Here is an 18910-nt window from a genome sequence, read left to right on the forward strand (position 1 = left end):
AATTAACCTTTGGTATAGAGGTTTTTATGAACTTTCATAGTTCCAAATCTCATACAGTCTGTTGGATAGTTTCATTCAGGAAAATAATGTATTTTGGTATGATGCACGCTCCAAACAGCGCTTCTTTACATTGAATCTGCCAATATTTGGTTCCACAAATACTTTTCTTGTCAATAATTTCTTTCCAATACTCATATCCTTGTATGGACAAGTTTTGATTAAATTCTTCTGAACAAACTAATGTTTTGCTGTAACTAAGTTTTTCTGGAGTTGTTGTAGACATTGTGAAATGAAGCACGCTGGGAGATGAGACTGTCCTCATTCTGGAAATAAAGACAGTTCTTCAAGAACTCTGGTTGACTATTAAGAGGCAGAACATCACAATGCTCCCATTGTGTGTAATTGTACATCTCTCTAGGATTACTAGTTCTATATATGTAATAGTATGCATAATAATGGAAACAATAGATTTCTCTATAATTCAGTGCATTCAAATAAGGATCTTCATTATTCAAATTGGTATCTACCTACAAATATCACAGTCATCTGCAGCAGAACAAGGAATAATCATACTATTCATTGACATTTTCAAAACATATGACAATTGCAAGGTCTCAGTTGGACTCATAATCTGCTAAGAATTTTATTTTCCAAACTATGCCTTCGGGCATTGGATAAGATGTGATGTTAGCAGGTAGAGATCTTGTCGAGCTCTATGGGATAAAAACAGCGGTTGATGTTCTCAAACTGCAGGTTGTGGAACAAGTTTTTCAGGGATGTAATGTTCACTCAGTAGAAGTAGAATGCCAGTCACCATGGTTAACCACATGAGAAAAAGAAACACTCCTATAGTAAACCACACATAGGACCACAGTTGTAGCAAGTACTTGTCTCGAAACCAATGATAGGCAAAAAGAAATCAATGTCATAGAGCGACTATGGAGTGTGATGAAAAATCTGTATAGAATTCTGATTCATTCTCATAAATTGTTGAGTCTCAAAAAGGCATTAACTCGATTGCTGTTGACTCATGCAGTGGTTCCTAATAAAACAAGGAGTTGCTTGGTACATTTGCAACTGTAGTGATGGCAGCATCAGATTCAGATTCATCCACAGAACCCACTGCTCAATGCAAAGCTGGAGATGCAGTATGTTCAAATATCTATGGCTAGGTACTCAAGCTAGTAATGTTATTGCTCTCTTCTAGTGGTATTTTATTTAGAATAGGGAGAGACTGAGAGGTTCTACTCTGTAGGAAAGTACCATCTTGCCTGGCATGTTACCCCCATTTTTCACTGTATATATGTTGTTTTAGTTGTATGTGTCACTGGGACCCTGTTCTCCAGGGCCCCAGTGCTCATAAGTGTGCCTGAATGTGTTACCTGTGTAGTGACTAACTGTCTCACTGAGGCTCTGCTAATCAGAACCTCAGTGGTTATGCTCTCTCATTTCTTTCCAAATTGTCACTGACAGGCTAGTGACCAATTTTACCAATTTACATTTGCTTACTGGAACACCCTTATAATTCCCTAGTATATGGTACTGAGGTACCCAGTGTATTGGGGTTCCAGGAGATCCCTATGGGCTGCAGCATTTCTTTTGCCACCCATAGGGAGCTCTAACAATTCTTACACAGGCCTGCCACTGCAGCCTGAGTGAAATAACGTCCACGTTATTTCACAGCCATTTTTACACTGCACTTAAGTAACTTATAAGTCACCTATATGTCTAACCTTTACCTGGTAAAGGTTAGGTACAAAGTTACTTAGTGTGAGGGCACCCTGGCACTAGCCAAGGTGCCCCCACATTGTTCAGGGCCAATTCCCTGGACTTTGTGAGTGCGGGGACACCATTACACGCGTGCACTACATATAGGTCACTACCTATATGTAGCTTCACAATGGTAACTCCGAATATGGCCATGTAACATGTCTATGATCATGGAATTGCCCCCTCTATGCCATCCTGGCATAGTTGGCACAATCCCATGATCCCAGTGGTCTGTAGCACAGACCCTGGTACTGCCAAACTGCCCTTCCTGGGGTTTCACTGCAGCTGCTGCTGCTGCCAACCCCTCAGACAGGCATCTGCCCTCCTGGGGTCCAGCCAGGCCTGGCCCAGGATGGCAGAACAAAGGACTTCCTCTGAGAGAGGGTGTTACACCGTCTCCCTTTGGAAAATGGTGTGAAGGCAGGGGAGGAGTAGCCTCCCCCAGCCTCTGGAAATGCTTTCTTGGGCACAGATGTGCCCAATTCTGCATAAGCCAGTCTACACCGGTTCAGGGGACCCCTTAGCCCTGCTCTGGCGCGAAACTGGACAAAGGAAAGGGGAGTTACCACTCCCCTGACCTGCACCTCCCCTGGGAGGTGTCCAGAGCTCCTCCAGTGTGCTCCAGACCTCTGCCATCTTGGAAACAGAGGTGCTGCTGGCACACTGGACTGCTCTGAGTGGCCAGTGCCACCAGGTGACGTCAGAGACTCCTTCTGATAGGCTCCTTCAGATGTTAGTAGCCTATCCTCTCTCCTAGGTAGCCAAACCCTCTTTTCTGGCTATTTAGGGTCTCTGTCTCTGGGGAAACTTTAGATAACGAATGCAAGAGCTCAGCCGAGTTCCTCTGCATCTCTCTCTTCACCTTCTGCCAAGGAATCGACTGCTGACCGCGCTGGAAGCCTGCAAAACTGCAACATAGTAGCAAAGATGACTACTGCAACTCTGTAACGCTGATCCTGCCGCCTTCTCGACTGTTTTCCTGGTGGTGCATGCTGTGGGGGTAGTCTGCCTCCTCTCTGCACTAGAAGCTCCGAAGAAATCTCCTGTGGGTCGACGGAATCTTCCCCCTGCAACCGCAGGCACCAAAAAGCTCCATTACTGGTCCCTTGGGTCTCCTCTCAGCACGACGAGCGAGGTCCCTCGAATTCAGCAACTCTGTCCAAGTGACTCCCACAGTCCAGTGACTCTTCAGTCCAAGTTTGGTGGAGGTAAGTCCTTGCCTCACCTCGCTAGACTGCATTGCTGGGAACCACAACTTTTGCAGCTACTCCGGCCCCTGTGCACTTCCGGCGGAAATCCTTTGTGCACAGCCAAGCCTGGGTCCACGGCACTCTAAGCTGCATTGCACGACTTTCTAAGTTGGTCTCCGGCGACGTGGGACTCCTTTGTGTAAATTCGGGTGAGCACCGTTTCATGCATCCTCGTAGTGCCTGTTTCTGGCACTTCTCCGGGTGCTACCTGCTGCTAAGAGGGCTCCTTGTCTTGCTCAACGTCCCCTCTACCTCCTGGTCCAATTTGCGACCTCCTGGTCCCTCCTGGGCTACAGCAGCGTCCAAAAACGCTAACCGCACGATTTGCAGCTAGCAAGGCTTGTTGGCGTTCTTTCGGCGGGAAAACACTTCTGCACGACTCCCCACGGCAAGAGGGATCCGTCCACCAAAGGGGAAGTCTCTAGCCCTTTTTGTTCCTGCAGAAACCTCAGCTTCTTCTGTCCAGTAGAAGCTTCTTTGCACCCACAGCTGGCATTTCCTGGGCATCTGCCCATCTCCGACTTGCTTGTGACTTTTGGACTTGGTCCCCTTGTTCCACAGGTACCCTAGATTGGAAATCCATCGTTGTTGCATTGTTGGTTTGTGTCTTCCCTGCATTATTCCTCTAACACGACTTCTTTGTCCTTAGGGGAACTTTAGTGCACTTTGCACTCACTTTTCAGGGTCTTGGGGAGGGTTATTTTTCTAACTCTCACTATTTTCTAATAGTCCCAGCGACCCTCTACAGGGTCACATAGGTTTGGGGTCCATTCGTGGTTCGCATTCCACTTTTGGAGTATATGGTTTGTGTTGCCCCTATCCCTATGTGTCCTGATTGCATCCTATTGTAACTATATATTGTGTGCACTGTTTTCTAACACTATACTGCATATTTTTGCTAATGTGTATATATATCTTGTGTATATTTCCTATCCTCTCACTGAGGGTACACTCTGAGATACTTTGGCAGATTGTCATAAAAATAAAGTACCTTTATTTTTAGTATAACTGTGTATTGTGTTTTCTTATGATATTGTGCATATGACACTAAGTGGTACTGTAGTAGCTTCACACGTCTCCTAGTTCAGCCTAAGCTGCTCTGCTAAGCTACCATTATCTATCAGCCTAAGCTGCTAGACACCCTATACACTAATAAGGGATAACTGGGCCTGGTGCAAGGTGCAAGTACCCCTTGGTACTCACTACAAGGCAGTCCAGCCTCCTACATTGGTTGTGCAGCGGTGGGATAAGTGCTTTGAGACTACTTACCACTCTTGTCATTGTACTTTTCATAAGAGAAAAATATACAAAACAAGTTCAGTGTATATACACATAGCCAAAAAGTTTAGCATTTCCTCTTTTCACTCTTTTCTAAGTGCTGAAAAGTACTTCTAACTTTCTAAAAAGTTCTAAAAAGTTTACAAAGTTTTTTTCTGTCTTTCTAAAAGTTCTGAAAACTTTTTTCTCTTTTTCTATCACTTTAACTCTCTCTAAAAATGTCTGGCACAGGCCAAAATGTTGACCTGTCTAAGATTGCATATGATCACCTTAGCTGGAAAGGAGCAAGGAGTCTCTGCATAGAGAGAGGTTTGAGTGTAGGGAAGAATCCTTCCTTGGAATTGTTACTTAACATGCTTAGAGAACAAGATAAGGCTAAAAGTGCCCCATCTGTTGAAAAAGTATCTAATGGTTCCCAATCTGATCCAGGGACTCCCCCAGGTAAAGGTTCAGGAAAGAAACTTCTTAGCCTTCCCATTACAAGACAGTCTAGCATAGTTGGTACTGAGGTGGAGTCACATCATACAGATGATGTGCTCTCACATTACACTGTCAGCCAAGCTGTTAGGGTGCCCTCTGTAAGGGACAGGTCTCCTTCTGTCCATTCTCACCATACTTCTGTTTCAAGACATGTCCCTCCCACCCACCCTGATGACAGATTGTTAGAAAGGGAGCTCAATAGATTGAGAGTGGAACAAACCAGACTGAAGCTCAAGAAGCAACAGCTGGATTTGGATAGACAGATTTTAGAAGTAGAGAAGGAGAGACAGAAACTGGGTTTAGAAACCCATGGTGGCAGCAGCAGTATTCCCCATAGTCATCCTGCAAAAGAGCATGATTCCAGGAATCTGCATAAGATAGTTCCCCCTTATAAGGAGGGGGATGACATTAACAAGTGGTTTGCTGCACTTGAGAGGGCCTGTGTTGTACAGGATGTCCCTCAAAGGCAGTGGGCTGCTATCCTATGGCTATCATTTAGTGGAAAAGGTAGGGATAGGCTCCTTACTGTGAAAGAAAGTGATGCCAATAATTGTACAGTTCTTAAGAATGCACTCCTGGATGGTTATGGCTTAACCACTGAACAGTACAGGAAAAAGTTCAGAGAGACCAAAAAGGAGTCTTCACAAGACTGGGTTGATTTCATTGACCATTCAGTGAAGGCCTTGGAGGGGTGGTTACATGGCAGTAAAGTTACTGATTATGACAGCCTGTATAACTTGATCCTGAGAGAGCATATTCTTAATAATTGTGTGTCTGATTTGTTGCACCAGTACTTGGTGGACTCTGATCTGACCTCTCCCCAAGAATTGGGAAAGAAGGCAGACAAATGGGTCAGAACAAGGGTGAACAGAAAAGTTCATACAGGGGGTGACAAAGATGGCAACAAAAAGAAGGATGGTAAGTCTTCTGACAAGGGTGGGGACAAATCTAAAAACGAGTCTTCAACAGGCCCACAAAAACACTCTGGTGGGGGTGGTGGGTCCAAATCAAAAACTTTTGCATTACGGAATTCCTCCAGACAAGGTCCTCCAGGAGCTAATGTCACCTGCAGTTCTGGTAGTAAGCCAGACTTCAACACCTGGTCCACTTCAAGTATCGATTTATCCTCTCCGTTTTAATCAGGGATGATAGACACTACATTCAGTGTCTTCTCAGAGTCTGCCCTAAGAAGCTTACTACCTTGTTCTGATCTGGGCAAATATACAAATGGTCCCAGTTTCCTCTTGACACTGACATGCAGCCTGTGTTCTGGTCAACACAATGAATGTGATCCAAGACATATAGGGGGTCATTCCAACTTTGGCGGGCGGCGGATGCCGCCCACCAAAGTAACCCCGTCAAAAGACCGCACCGCGGTCAAAAGACCGCGCGGGTCATTTCGACTTTCCCGCTGGGTCGGCGGGCGACCGCCAAAAGGGCGCCCGCCGGCCCAGCGGGAAAGACCCTGCAACAATGAAGCCGGCTCCAAATGGAGCCGGCGGAGTTGCAGGGGTGCGACGGGTGCAGTAGCACCCGTCGCGATTTTCACTGTCTGCAAAGCAGACAGTGAAAATCTCAATGGGGCCCTGTTAGGGGGCCCCTGCACTGCCCATGCCAGTGGCATGGGCAGTGCAGGGGCCCCCAGGGGCCCCACAACACCCGTTCCCGCCAGCCTGGTTCTGGCGGTGTAAACCGCCAGAACCAGGCAGACGGGAAGGGGGTCGGAATCCCCATGGCGGCGCTGCAAGCAGCACCGCCATGGAGGATTCCCTGGGCCAGGGGAGAACCGGCGGGAAACCGCCGGTTCCCCTTTTCTGACCGCGGCTTTACCGCTGCGGTCAGAATGGCCCTGGAAGCACCGCCAGCCTGTTGGTGGTGCTTCCGTGGTCCCCGGCCCTGGCGTTCATGGACCGCCAGGGTCGGAATGACCCCTATAGACTCCTGGTCCTGGTACTGAACCATGGGCAATGAAATAATTGCCCAATAGACATCCATCATCTTGCTTCTCTCTCCTACATCCACTATGGTGACTTGCTATTGCTCTCCTCCTCAGCTCAGGCTATCAGATACTCCATGTCCTTTTCGATGGCTACCTAACCTGTGCCATTGGCACCCCTTAACCATAGTTCTGTAAGCTCCTGTATACTTTGGGGCAAAAACAGTCCTCCCATTGACAGTATCTTCCAACACAAACCTGATTGTGTTTGGGTGAATGTGCTTCATGGTATCTGGGTCCCTCTACCAAATGTTCACGCATTTATCAACAACACCTGACTTTCAGTCAGTAGCCTAAAGCATTACAAAATGATTTTTGAAGCTTAGACTTTAGAAGAAATAGGCTCTGTTCTCGAAGAATGAGGCCAATCTGAAGACAAAGATTTGAAGAGAAATCATATTTGGAAACAATAAAACCTATATATGTGAAAGGGAGAATATGCTAAAGTTCAAAAGTACCGGCAGCCACTGTGTTAGAAAACCTGTAGAGACAATCAGTAGTCTCAATTTTTTCAAACATTATGCCTGAATATGTAACTATGGACTGAATTAACAGGCCAGTTGGCACTGTGATAGCAGAGAAACTGATATGGTGCATGTGAAAATGGAGTGTCTGTGAACATTTGAACACCAAAGGGCCAAGCATGATAGCACCCCTGATAATGAAGGCGAATGGCTAAATTTGTTTCTGGGAAAGGATTTCCAAATACACTCCTGCTACTGCGTTATATTCAAAGCATTAGCTTTTCTAGTTATTGGGCCACAGTGATGTGTACTTTAAATGTTTGTGGATCACAGACCTGCCAACTCAAACGGTGCCACTGTGTGACACACAATATCGGCTCCTAACACGCAGTCACACGGTGAGGAGCTGATATCACACATTGGCAGGGAAAATGAGCTGAAAATCGCTTTAATAGGGGATTACCAGCTTGTTTTCGGAGGCTTTGGATTGCTAACGTCCATTAAAGGGTGTGAAAACACCCGAGGACATCAGTTCTAGCCTCAGAGAGCTTTTCTTTATTGGGAGGATGGTTTTTGGGAGTGAGGTGGGAGCCAAAGTGCCCCTTAGGTACTTCTGAGCACAAGGCCTTGCCACCTCCTCAGCCCTGCCCCCTCCTCACACAGTGAACTTTTTATTCAAGTTGGCAGGTCTGAGATTGCTTTGTGGCTAACTTTAGAACAGTCTTACACAACATGGTTTGCATTATTAATGCACTGTCTTTCACTGTTTTGCAAACTCTCTTGGGTATATGATAACAGCCCAGGACTTCTGTCTTCATGAGGATGGTGGTTTGGGTGAATGGTAAGGTGCAAGATATTACCAGCAGCACTGTCATTGTTTTTGAGGCAAGGGAAGGCAGTGGGTTTAGGTGGCTAGTACTGACCTCGTCTGGAGGGAGGTGGCAGGACTTGCATTTAGATTTGTTAGTAATCATATCTTGTCTGAGGACAGCAATTGTAGAGGTTTCTTTGAAGAGCAAGTAATTTAGGGCTACATGTACTAACATTAGAAATACAGATTTCTTAAATGTGATTCTCCCCAAATCACAGTTAGGAAATCAGTGTTACTAATGTATGAAACTTCTTTGAGTTTCATTAGCGATTCATAGTGGAACCTACCTCATGCATATTAATGAGGTAAGTCACAATTTGCGACTCCTTAGGATTCACAGCCATCACAGAGATGATGGCCTGCTAAGATCAGCAGACCACCATGTCTGTGATTGATTTTTAATAAAGCAATCTTTTTTTTTAATGGAGCCTGTTTTCCTTAAAGGAAAATGGTATGCATTTAAAAAGAAAATATGAAACTTTGCAGTTTCATTTTTTAAGAATAGGCAGTGGTCCCTTGGGGACCCCTTCCCCTTTGCAATGGGTTATCACCAGTTTGAAACTGTTGGTAAAGTATTGCTGTTTTGTGGCCAGAATTTGGTTGCAAACCATTAATACATACCATACTGATTCAGTTTTTGGAAGAAATGCTCTAAACAAGCCCCTTACAAATAACAAGTTACCAAATTGCATTTTGCTTTTTGCACATTGAAAAAAGCATTTTTCTGGCCGCAAACAGCCCGATGGAAGAGTTCTCAAGATCCAGGCTTGACAGAAATGATTTACCTTTCATTGTTTTGTATTGAGTTTGGCGTGACAGATTGTTAGGATGGGATTGGGCCTAAGACAATGGTTGGGGTGTAGTTGGGGGTTTACTTAGAAATATTGTGGGCCCATGCTGCAGTGCAGTCAGTTTTGTGCACAGTGCAGAATTTTAAAATATATCCTGTAATTGTAAGTGTGAGTCGATGTTGGTATTTCAAAGCTAGCCTTTGGGGTCATGTATTTTTCAAGTTAATGTGAAATTTGGCTGCCTAACTCTATATTCTTACACTTTTTCTGACTTGTATTATTGGGAATTGAATATATTAATGTAGCACTTGTCCTGGCGTGCCCTTACCAATGCTGTCTTCTGTTCCCATTAGTAGCCAGACTGTGGATGCAGGAGTGCCCTTCTAAGCATATTCAATTGAAGGTTTGGTTCTTTAGGTACCTTAGTGGGCTCCGGGGAAAAGGAGAGAGGAGAATCAAATATGAATTTCTGATCTTTGACTTTTTGTTCACAGATGGGTCTTCTCCTAAGGCTAGCCTCATGTGAAGATCATGTCCTAGTTAGTGAACTGCTCTGCCTCCGCATAACTCCACCAGCAAGTGAAGCCCCACTGACTTGAATGTTGACCTCGGTCAGGAGTTCGAGGCCCTCCCCCACCCGGAGGCTTCTGCCTGCGCCTCATACCTGGTCTCTAGTGGGAAAGCTCTGCTCTTCTACTGGGCTGCCCTCTGTCTCTTTTCTCTTTTCTCCTCATTTTTATTTTAGTGTGTTATTTTTGTGCATCTCGCTTTCTGCGCTTTCCTCTATCTGTTCCTCGTTCTTCTCATCACTAATCTCATTTTCGCTTCTCTCTCTCTTTCCTCTCCCACTCAACCCAGGAGGCAACAACAACTGCAAGCAAGCATCACCAGCTAACACCCACGGACCCTTCAGCTGCCTCTGCTGCCATCAAACCCCTACCACCACCTAGAACTTGGACCCAGCACAACCCACACGCAACAACACACTGACTCGAAAAACTCTGAACTGCATTCTCCTCAACATCCGCTCCATCCATAAACGCGCTACTGAAATCTGGGACCTCCTTGACAGCACCACCCCGGACGTCGCATTCCTCGCCGAGACCTGGACAAACACAACCTCAGGCCTGGACATCGCAATCACCATTTTCACCAGAGCCGCAGACACCATCGCCCCCAAGCTTCGCCTCACCATCAACCGCTCACTAGCTGCCACCACCTTCCCCGACATCTGGAAACACACCGAGAACAACCCCCTCCTCAAGAAACCCTCGGCAGACCCCACCGACCTAAAAATTTCAGACCCATCTCCCTACTCCTATTTCCTGCAAAGGTCATAGAAAAAGTGGTCAACAACCAACTCGCCACGTTTATAGAAGACCACAACATCCTCAACATCTCCCAATCCGGATTCAGGAAAAACAATAGCACAGAAACAGCCCTCCTGGCCGCAACAGACGACATCCATTCCCTTCAGGACAAGGGAGAGACTGCTGCACTAATCCTGCTAGACCTCTTGGCGGCCTTCGACACAGTCTCCCATCACACCCTGATACGAAGACTCCACGAAGTCAGCATCAGAGACAAGGCCCTTGAATGGATCCAATCCTTCCTCTCTGGCAGAACTCAACGAGTGAGACTCGCCTCCTTCCTCACAGACCCCTCCCCCACCACCTGCGGAGTTCCACAGGGATCATCCTTCAGCCCCACGCTGTTTAGCGTTTACATGGCCCTACTAGCCACTATTGTCAGAAGCTACGGAATCAACATAATTTCCTACGCCGACGACAACCAACTCATCCTCTCCAACGAACGCAACAAAGCCAGACATAACATCCACGAAGGCATGAAAGCAGTCACCAACTGGATGAAAAACAGCTGCCTTCAGCTCAAAGCAAACAAAACAGAAGGACTCATCATGAGCCCTCAACGCAACGCGTGGAACGACTCCTGGTTGCCATCCACCCTTGGAAACCTACCCACTACCAACAGCCAAGCCAGCAACTTTGGGATCATCTTGGACTCCAAACTCAGCATGAACCATCAAATCAACTTAGTCACCTCCACCTGCTTCCGCACCCTCCGCCTCCTACGCAAGTCCTTCAAATGGATCCCCCTCAAACATAGAAAGATCGTCACAGATGCCCTCATCACCAGCAGACTGGACTATGGCAATGCTCATTACGCCGGAATCAACAAGAAACTCACCCGCAAACTACAAAACAGCCAGAATGCCGCCGCCAGATTAGTCCTCGAACTACCTCGACACTGCCACATCTTGCAACACCTGTCTACACTGCTCTGGCTTCCCATGGAGAAAAGAATCACCTTCAAGAGCCTCACTGTTAGAAATGGGGTCTTTGGTTGGCAGTCAGATTACCCCCTGTCCAAGCAAGGACCCTCACTCTAGTCAGGGTAAAAGAGAATCACCCTCAGCTAACCCCTGCTTACCCTCTTGGTAGCTTGCACGAGCAGTAGGCTTAATTTCAGAGTGCTAGGTGTAAAGTATTTGTACCAACACACACAGTAACTTAATGAAAACACTACAAAATGACACAACACAGGTTTAGAAAAATAGGAAACATTTATCTAAACAAAACAAGATGAAAACGACAACAAATCCACAATACACAAGTCAAGTTATCAATAAAAAAGCAAAAGGACTCTTTATGTAGTTTTAAACACACACTAACACTGTTAGCATGAAAATGCACCTTGGGTGCATCAAAAATAACCCTGCAAGGGCGAGTGTGCATCAAAAAGGGTTTGCGATGCGTAAATTTCACTCACGAGCAAGACCTTGCGTCGTTTCTCCTTTCATCGGGTCGGGCGCGTCGTTTCTTCTCTCCGCAGGAGAGCGATGCAGTGATCCGGGCAGCACTCTCGGGTCCGGGCAGGCCTTGTGTTGTTTTTACACGCCCAGTGGTACTTGCGTCGGAAATCCAGCAGCACGATGATCCGAAAACCATGCAGCGCGGGTTGTGATCTCACCAGCCTCCGTCAGCAATGCTGCGCATCGTTTCCCCAGCTTCGTGCGTCGATTCTTTGGACGCGTTGCAGGCGAACGTTGATTTTAAGCCGCAAATCCGGTGGCGCGCCGATTTTACAGCCGCAGATCGGAGTTGCGTCGATCTTTTCCCCGCACTGCGTTCTGTGCGTAGATTTCTTCCTCTTAGGCTGCCAGCGTTTCCTTTCAGGGTCCTGGGAACTGGATGGGCACAGGGCAGAGTAGGAGTCTCTCCAGAGGCTCCAGGTGCTGGCAGAGAGAAGTCTTTGCTATCTATGAGACTTCAAACAACAGGAGGCAAGCCCTTGGAGATCTTCACAAGATGGAAGGCACACAAAGTCCAGTCTTTGCCCTCTTACTCTGGCAAAAGCAGAAACTGCAGGAGAGCTCCACAAAGCACAGTCACAGGCAGGGCATCTCTTCTTCCTCAGCTCTTCAGCCCTTCTCTAGGCAGAGGTTCCTTTTGGTTTCCAGAAGTGTTCTAAAGTCTGTGGTTTTTGGTGCTCTTCTTATACCCAATTTCTCCTTTGAAGTAGGCCTACTTCAAAGCAAAGTCTCTCTTGAATGTGAAATCCTGCCTTGCCCAGGCCAGGCCCCAGACCCTCACCAGGGGATTGGAGACTGCATTGTGTGACGGCAGGCACAGCCCTTTCAGGTGTGAGTGACCACTCATCCCCACCCCCCTAGCACAGATGGCTCATCAGGAAATGCAGACTACACCCCAGCTCCCTTTGTGTCACTGTCTAGTGTGAGGTGCAACCAACCCAACTGTCAAACTGACCAAGACAGGGAATCCACAAATAGGCAGAGTGGTATAAGCAAGAAAATGCCCACTTTCTAAAAGTGGCATTTTCAAACATACAATCTTAAAATCAACTTTACTAAAAGATGTATTTTTAAACTGTGGGATCCCAAACTCCACATGTCCATCCGCTCCCAAAGGGAATCTACACTTTAATCAGATTTAAAGGTAGCCCCTAGGTTAACCTATGAGAGGGACAGGTCTTGCAACTGTGAAAAACGAATTTAGCAATATTTCACTGTCAGGACATATAAAACACATTACTATATGTCCTACCTTAACCATACACTGCACCCTGCCCTTGGGGCTACCTAGGGGCTACCTTAGGGGTGTCTGACATGTAAGAAAAGGGAAGGTTTAGGCCTGGCAAGTGGGTACACTTGCCAAGTCGAATTTACAGTTACAAACTGCACACAAAGACACTGCAGTGGCAGGTCTGAGACATAATTACAGAGCTACGTATGTGGGTGGCACAACCAGTGCTGCAGGCCCACTAGTAGCATTTGATTTACAGGCCCTGGGTACCTCTAGTGCACTGTACTAGGGACTTACTAATAAATCAAATATGCCAATCATAGATAAACCAATTACATACACATTTTGTAAAGGAGCACTTGCACTTTAGCACTGGTTAGCAGTGGTAAAGTGCCCAGAGTAACAAAAACAGCAAAATCAGAGTCCAGCACACATCAACAACCTGGGAAACAGAGGCAAAATGGTAAGGGAGACCATGCCAAGGATTAAAAGTCTAACACTCACCCACGCACACAAAGCCCTCCACAACACCGGGCCAGCATACCTGAACCAGCACCTCAACCTCCACGTACCCCACAGGGCCCTACGCTCAGCCCAGCTCTTTATCGTAGAAGTACCCCTCATCAGGAAAAACAGAACAAGAGGACGCTCCTTTTCCTACCTCACAGCCACCGCCTGGTACGCCCTGCCTCTCCACATCAGACAAACAACCTCCCTCCCCAGCTTCACGAAGGAACTGAAAACATGCTTTTTTAAGAACCACCTCACCGGTGAACACTACACTTTCCCTTCCTCCCCAGCGCCTTGAGTATTTGCGCTTTACAAGCACTGATTGATTGACACTCCTGTTCCATATTCCTCACTCCTCATACCTCATCCCTAATTCTCATCCACACCACCTTCTTCTCATTATTTATCCACACTTCTTATCCATCATTTGTTCTTTTCATTCCTACTTCTCATCCTTCCTCCCTACTCCTCGTCCCAGTTTATCATCTCTCCTACCTACTTCTCATCCCTACGTCTAAACTTACATTACTAAGGCTCATCCATCATTCCTGCTTTTCATCCATCATCCCTACTTTGCATCCATCATCCCTACTTTGCATCCCTCATTCATAATTCGTGTGCCAATTTATCATCCATCCTGCCTATTTCTCCTTCATAACTCTAGTCCATCATCCTGGCTTGTCATCCATCATCATTACTTCTCATCCCCATTCATCTCCACTTCTTATTCCTTCTGCATCATCCCAACTTATCATTAGTCCTCCTTCAAATTCATCATGTCTAATTTTCTTCCCTAATTCTCATTCATCATCCCTATCTTTCATTCATCATTTCCATGTCTTGTCCATCATTCATACTTCTCACCCCTTATCCATCATCCCTTGGTCTTATCCCTCATCCATACTACCTGTTGCTAGTTCTGATCATGCATACATGATCCCTACATTCATTCCTCTTCAATCATCTATCTCTACTTCACATCCCTCATCCATTCTTCCTTGTTTCCAATGACCTGAAATGCCACTTCCCTTGGCATCAGCCATTCAGGGTTCAAGACCGAGGAAGGGGTGCTTTCCATAGACCCTACATCTCATTTGTTGACAATCACCCTCACGTCTCAGCCCTACTTTTCATTCCTTATCCATCATTCCTCACTCCAAATGCTATGAAACACAACTAATCAGTGATAAGGAAATAGGGCTACAGTCTTCAACAGTTTGTCCATGACATTCGGTGATGTACACTATTTACTTTTAGTTAGAGAAGTATCCTTCTGTGCCCACAGTCTCTGGTGAAAGTTCTGTTGAGCCTGGGGATGAGGAGGCAGGCATGTGTCGTGAATCAATATTCTGAGATGGATATGGTAAGTTTTACCTGTTTTCTGTTCTATGTGGAAAATGAAGCTAGTGAGGGCTGTACTCACCATAGTTAATGGAAAGTCATGAGTGTACTTTCCAGCTGGGCCGGCTTTTGGGCGGTTCGACCCCACCTGGCACTGACTTCCGAAACTTGCGATTTAAAAGCACCTGCTGAAAAGTTCCTTGCACGTTTAGCCTTCAAAAAACAATTAAAATGTCAAGATACCTATTGTGATTAATGTTCCTGCTAGAGAGAGAGAGAGAGAGAGAGAGAGAGAGAGAGAGAGATGGGAGTTTTACCTAGTGGCAGCTTTGACTCAACATAAAGTAGCATAGAGGGTTAATATGCCTGCTGCAAAAAAACAGAACAATAGCGTTTGTGGCCTTCTAACGCCACATTAGTGTAAAACAAACAACACTAATGTGGCGTTAGAATGGCACTAGGGGTTCTTAAATATACCTCTATGCCAGTGCTTAATTTGTGCTTGTTGTTTCCGGTGCGCAGCATCTGCACTTATTTTTGAGGGCCGGCACTTATTTTTCTGCCTCAAGCATTTACTGCGAGAAAAAGACACATATGGGAAAGATGGAGGAAGAGAAAAACGAAAAAGCGTCACAATGGGAAAAAGCAGAAATCCTCAAGAGTGAGCTGAAGGGGCAGGGAGAGCCTGTAAATCGATTGAAGAGGCCTGAGATGGCTTCAGGATTATGCTGCCTCTGTATTCTGTGTTCACATATTTAATTGCAGCAGCTGCATGTTTAAGAGGAGGGCTTTGGGCACTGGCACCTTTTTTATTTACAAATTAAGCACTGCCCTATGGGGCATATTTGAAAAAAGTGGTGCCATACACAATGCTGTGCCACTTTTCTGGCGCCCTTTAGCACCCCCCCTAATGCCACCATGTGTGCTTCATATTTAAAATACTGCGCACCATGGCAGTAGTTAGGTGACTAGCAGCAGAATTGTTTATCCTAGTCGGGCGATTTGCAGGATTAGCATCAAAAATGTTGATGCTAATCCTGCAAAGCACCCAGAGGCCCACTGCAACCAATGGAAGCCTCCCTTTAATGCCTGCTCTGAGCAGGCGCTAAAAGTGCTGGAATAAAAATGATGCAAAGGAATCTGTCAGATTTCTTTGCGCCTTTTTTTTGTCCTCCCTAGCGAGAGGGTGCCTCCTTTGTATTCATTATGCCTGGCGCAGGCAAAGAGTTACAAAGTGGCGCAATGCCTGCATTGCGACACTTTGTAAATATGACGCAGCATTTTTGGCCTTCTAACTCTGCATTCGTTTAAAAAAAGTACACTAATGTGGCATTAGAATGGCATTAGGGGCTCTTAAATATGCTCTATGGGGCATATTTGAAAAATGTGGAGCTGCACAGAGTTCTGCACCACCTTTCTTGTGCCCCTTAGCGCCACCATGTGTGCGTATTTAAAATACGGTGCAACATGGCAGTAGTTAGGGGACTAGTGTCAGAATTTTTTATGCTAGTCTGGCGCTTTGCAGGATTAGCGTAAAAACTGTTGATGCTAATCCTGCAAAGCACCCAGAGGCCCATTGTAACTAACAGACGCCTTTTTTTATTGCCTTCTCTGAGCAAGCGTTAAAAGTTCTGGAAAAAAATGGCGCAAAGAAATATGTCAGATTTCTTTGCGCCATTTTTTTGGCCCTCCATAACGGGGGAATGACACCTTTGCATACATTATGCCTGGCGCAGAAATAATCCAGCGCAAAGGGATACAAAGTGGCCCAATGCATGCATTGCGCCACTTTGTAAAAATTGCATGTTTTTTTTTTACCTTCTAACGCCACATTAGCATAAAAAAAAATGGCACTAATGTGGTGTTAGAATGGCGCTAGGGGCTCTTAAATATGCCCCTAAATTTAATGTGGCTAGCTGACTGGATTAGTAAAGCCAGCCTTTACAAGTGCTTTAAAACACATGAATGTATGTGAAAGGGAAGCGATGGAGAGATGAGGGGCACATTTGCTGAGTGGTAGTGAGTGAAACCGAGGAGAAGGTCATGGGGTGGGGGGCGCCACAATAAACTGTCGTTCAAGGCGTCACCAGTCCTAAAGCCGGCCCTGCTTACCAGTGACGGTGGGGTAGGCTGCTGGATTCAGAGGGTCACAGATGGTATAGAAGCCCCACAACCCTGATTGGCATTGGCCTTGCACTAGTTTTCCTGTGTTAATATACATTGTGCTGTTGTGTATGTTTATGTTGACCTCTTCCTTTTCAAGAATGAGCTGTAAAGGCGGTAGAGCAGATACAAAAATACCGCTCATCATTTAGCTACCGTGCACATTTTGTTTTTCATTATTTTCAAATTGCAGTTATAGTGGCATAGATCCAGTGGTGCTTCTGCCTGAGGAACCTCCATTTTTGCATAGCTGCTTGTTGTACTGTGCCCAATACAGAAGACACCTTTTTACTTAATATTTATTTGTAATTACAGATCCGTTAACCTGGTTTCAAGTTTCTCTTTTATTTCGATTTTTTAATTAAATCATATCAAAGCATTAAACCCTGGTTTCGTCCTGAGAGCAGCAGTGCCTCCCGCCGTCGGACCACACACATAGGAAGAACAGCTGAAAGGTTACCTGGTGATCCGCCAGGGCTTGCTTGGCCATGTACCGTTCTCTTTTCACCTTGTTTTCCACAGACTCTGGGATATCTGGTACCAGCACGTCTATTATCCACCCAATAACGATCAAGACATGCTGCAGATGAAAGGAAGAGTGACTCAGTCTCAGAGCCAAGCACATTATTTTGAAATGCACAAGTAAAGCAGAGGCACAGGAAAAAGGGGTTGCGGTTAGACGGGGGACTCATGATAACAGTACTTTAGGAACTATTCACTATGGGAAAATGGCAAAATGTGGGTAGACTTGACCATCTTTGTTACAGCAAGGCTTGCACTCTGCAGCAACTAGTGTATATACACACACAGAGGAGAGCGATCTCTGCACCACACAGAACGGATAGTTTAGGGACTCAGGCCAATCAACAATAATGGGGGAGAAGTGTTTCTGTCCCATTGAGTACGGGAAATTGCCAGGAATGTATCAGAGAATTTGAGTGTGTGCAGCTATCTCTTTTCCAACCAGAACTGGACAGATAAGAGCTAACTGGCACTGTTTCTGCAAGTACAGAGCATTTGACATAAAGGGGAACGGAGTCATCACAGCCATCAGGGCATCCTACGTGCAACAGTAGTATAATTGGAAGGGATATCTGTTGCAGACATTTAGAAAAAGACTTCGAAATACAGCTCGAGTAATTATGCATATTTTGCGAACAAGCGGTACTACAGGTTTTCAGAAGTAGGTTCACAGGATAACTGCCCAATAAAAGAGAGGGAACTCTTGTGATTATCACAGAACTCCATGACAGAAATGTACAAAAGCACTCTGATACCACAAGCAGACATGTCGTGCATGAGGACTAAAGCGTTGCATAGCATGGCATGTGGTTTTGGTAGGGAACCAGCACAAATGATGGATGATTTAGTACAAAGATGGTAATTTGTGAGAGATAATGACTGAAACAATATACAGGCTGTATGTTCGCTTCACGCTAGACTTATTTACATTTTGGTTAAAATGTGTGTCTGTGTTACTTTTGGTGTGACCAGTGAATTCAGATTCTTGCAGACTGTTTAGCAGGTCAAGATGTCAATGAGATGGGATCAAACAAGGAGTCCAGTATACATGCAAAAGATGCTCAGAAAGGTGTGAGATTGCTGGTTAATGAGCAGCAACACAGGCGATGGCACAAAAAAGGTAGGTAAAATTATGGGAAAGGTGGGGGAGTGATTTGCCGGCCGAGATGGCAGCAGCGCTTTAACCTGGCTCCCGTCAACCTGTACTGATCCCTGAGCATCCTTGTCCTGACGGCGATCCCCAGACACTTGGGAGACAGGGTCACACCAGCTGCCGATCTGGTTGTGAAACCGACCTCAGCCATGCTATTCGGCCCGGATGGCAGCTCGCCACATTCTACAAGTAATATGGAAGCTGCACCCTGGGGTCTGTGCTCTCCCAGGCTGCCCGACCTGAACGGCACATGCCGT

General features: G+C 45.9%; 1 protein-coding gene across 1 annotated transcript in view; it reads right to left on the reverse strand.

Moving 5' to 3' along the window:
- ANO7 (anoctamin 7) overlaps window positions 1-18910 on the reverse strand; it is a 2026240-nt gene that overhangs the window by 66416 nt on the left and 1940914 nt on the right. Inside the window, exon 23 of the mRNA XM_069213645.1 lies at window positions 17439-17558. Coding sequence (XP_069069746.1) covers window positions 17439-17558 — 120 coding nt within the window. The remainder of the gene's footprint in view (window positions 1-17438; window positions 17559-18910) is intronic.

Source organism: Pleurodeles waltl, chromosome 11 (genome assembly GCF_031143425.1).
Source record: "Pleurodeles waltl isolate 20211129_DDA chromosome 11, aPleWal1.hap1.20221129, whole genome shotgun sequence".
Lineage (NCBI taxonomy): Eukaryota > Metazoa > Chordata > Amphibia > Caudata > Salamandridae > Pleurodeles > Pleurodeles waltl.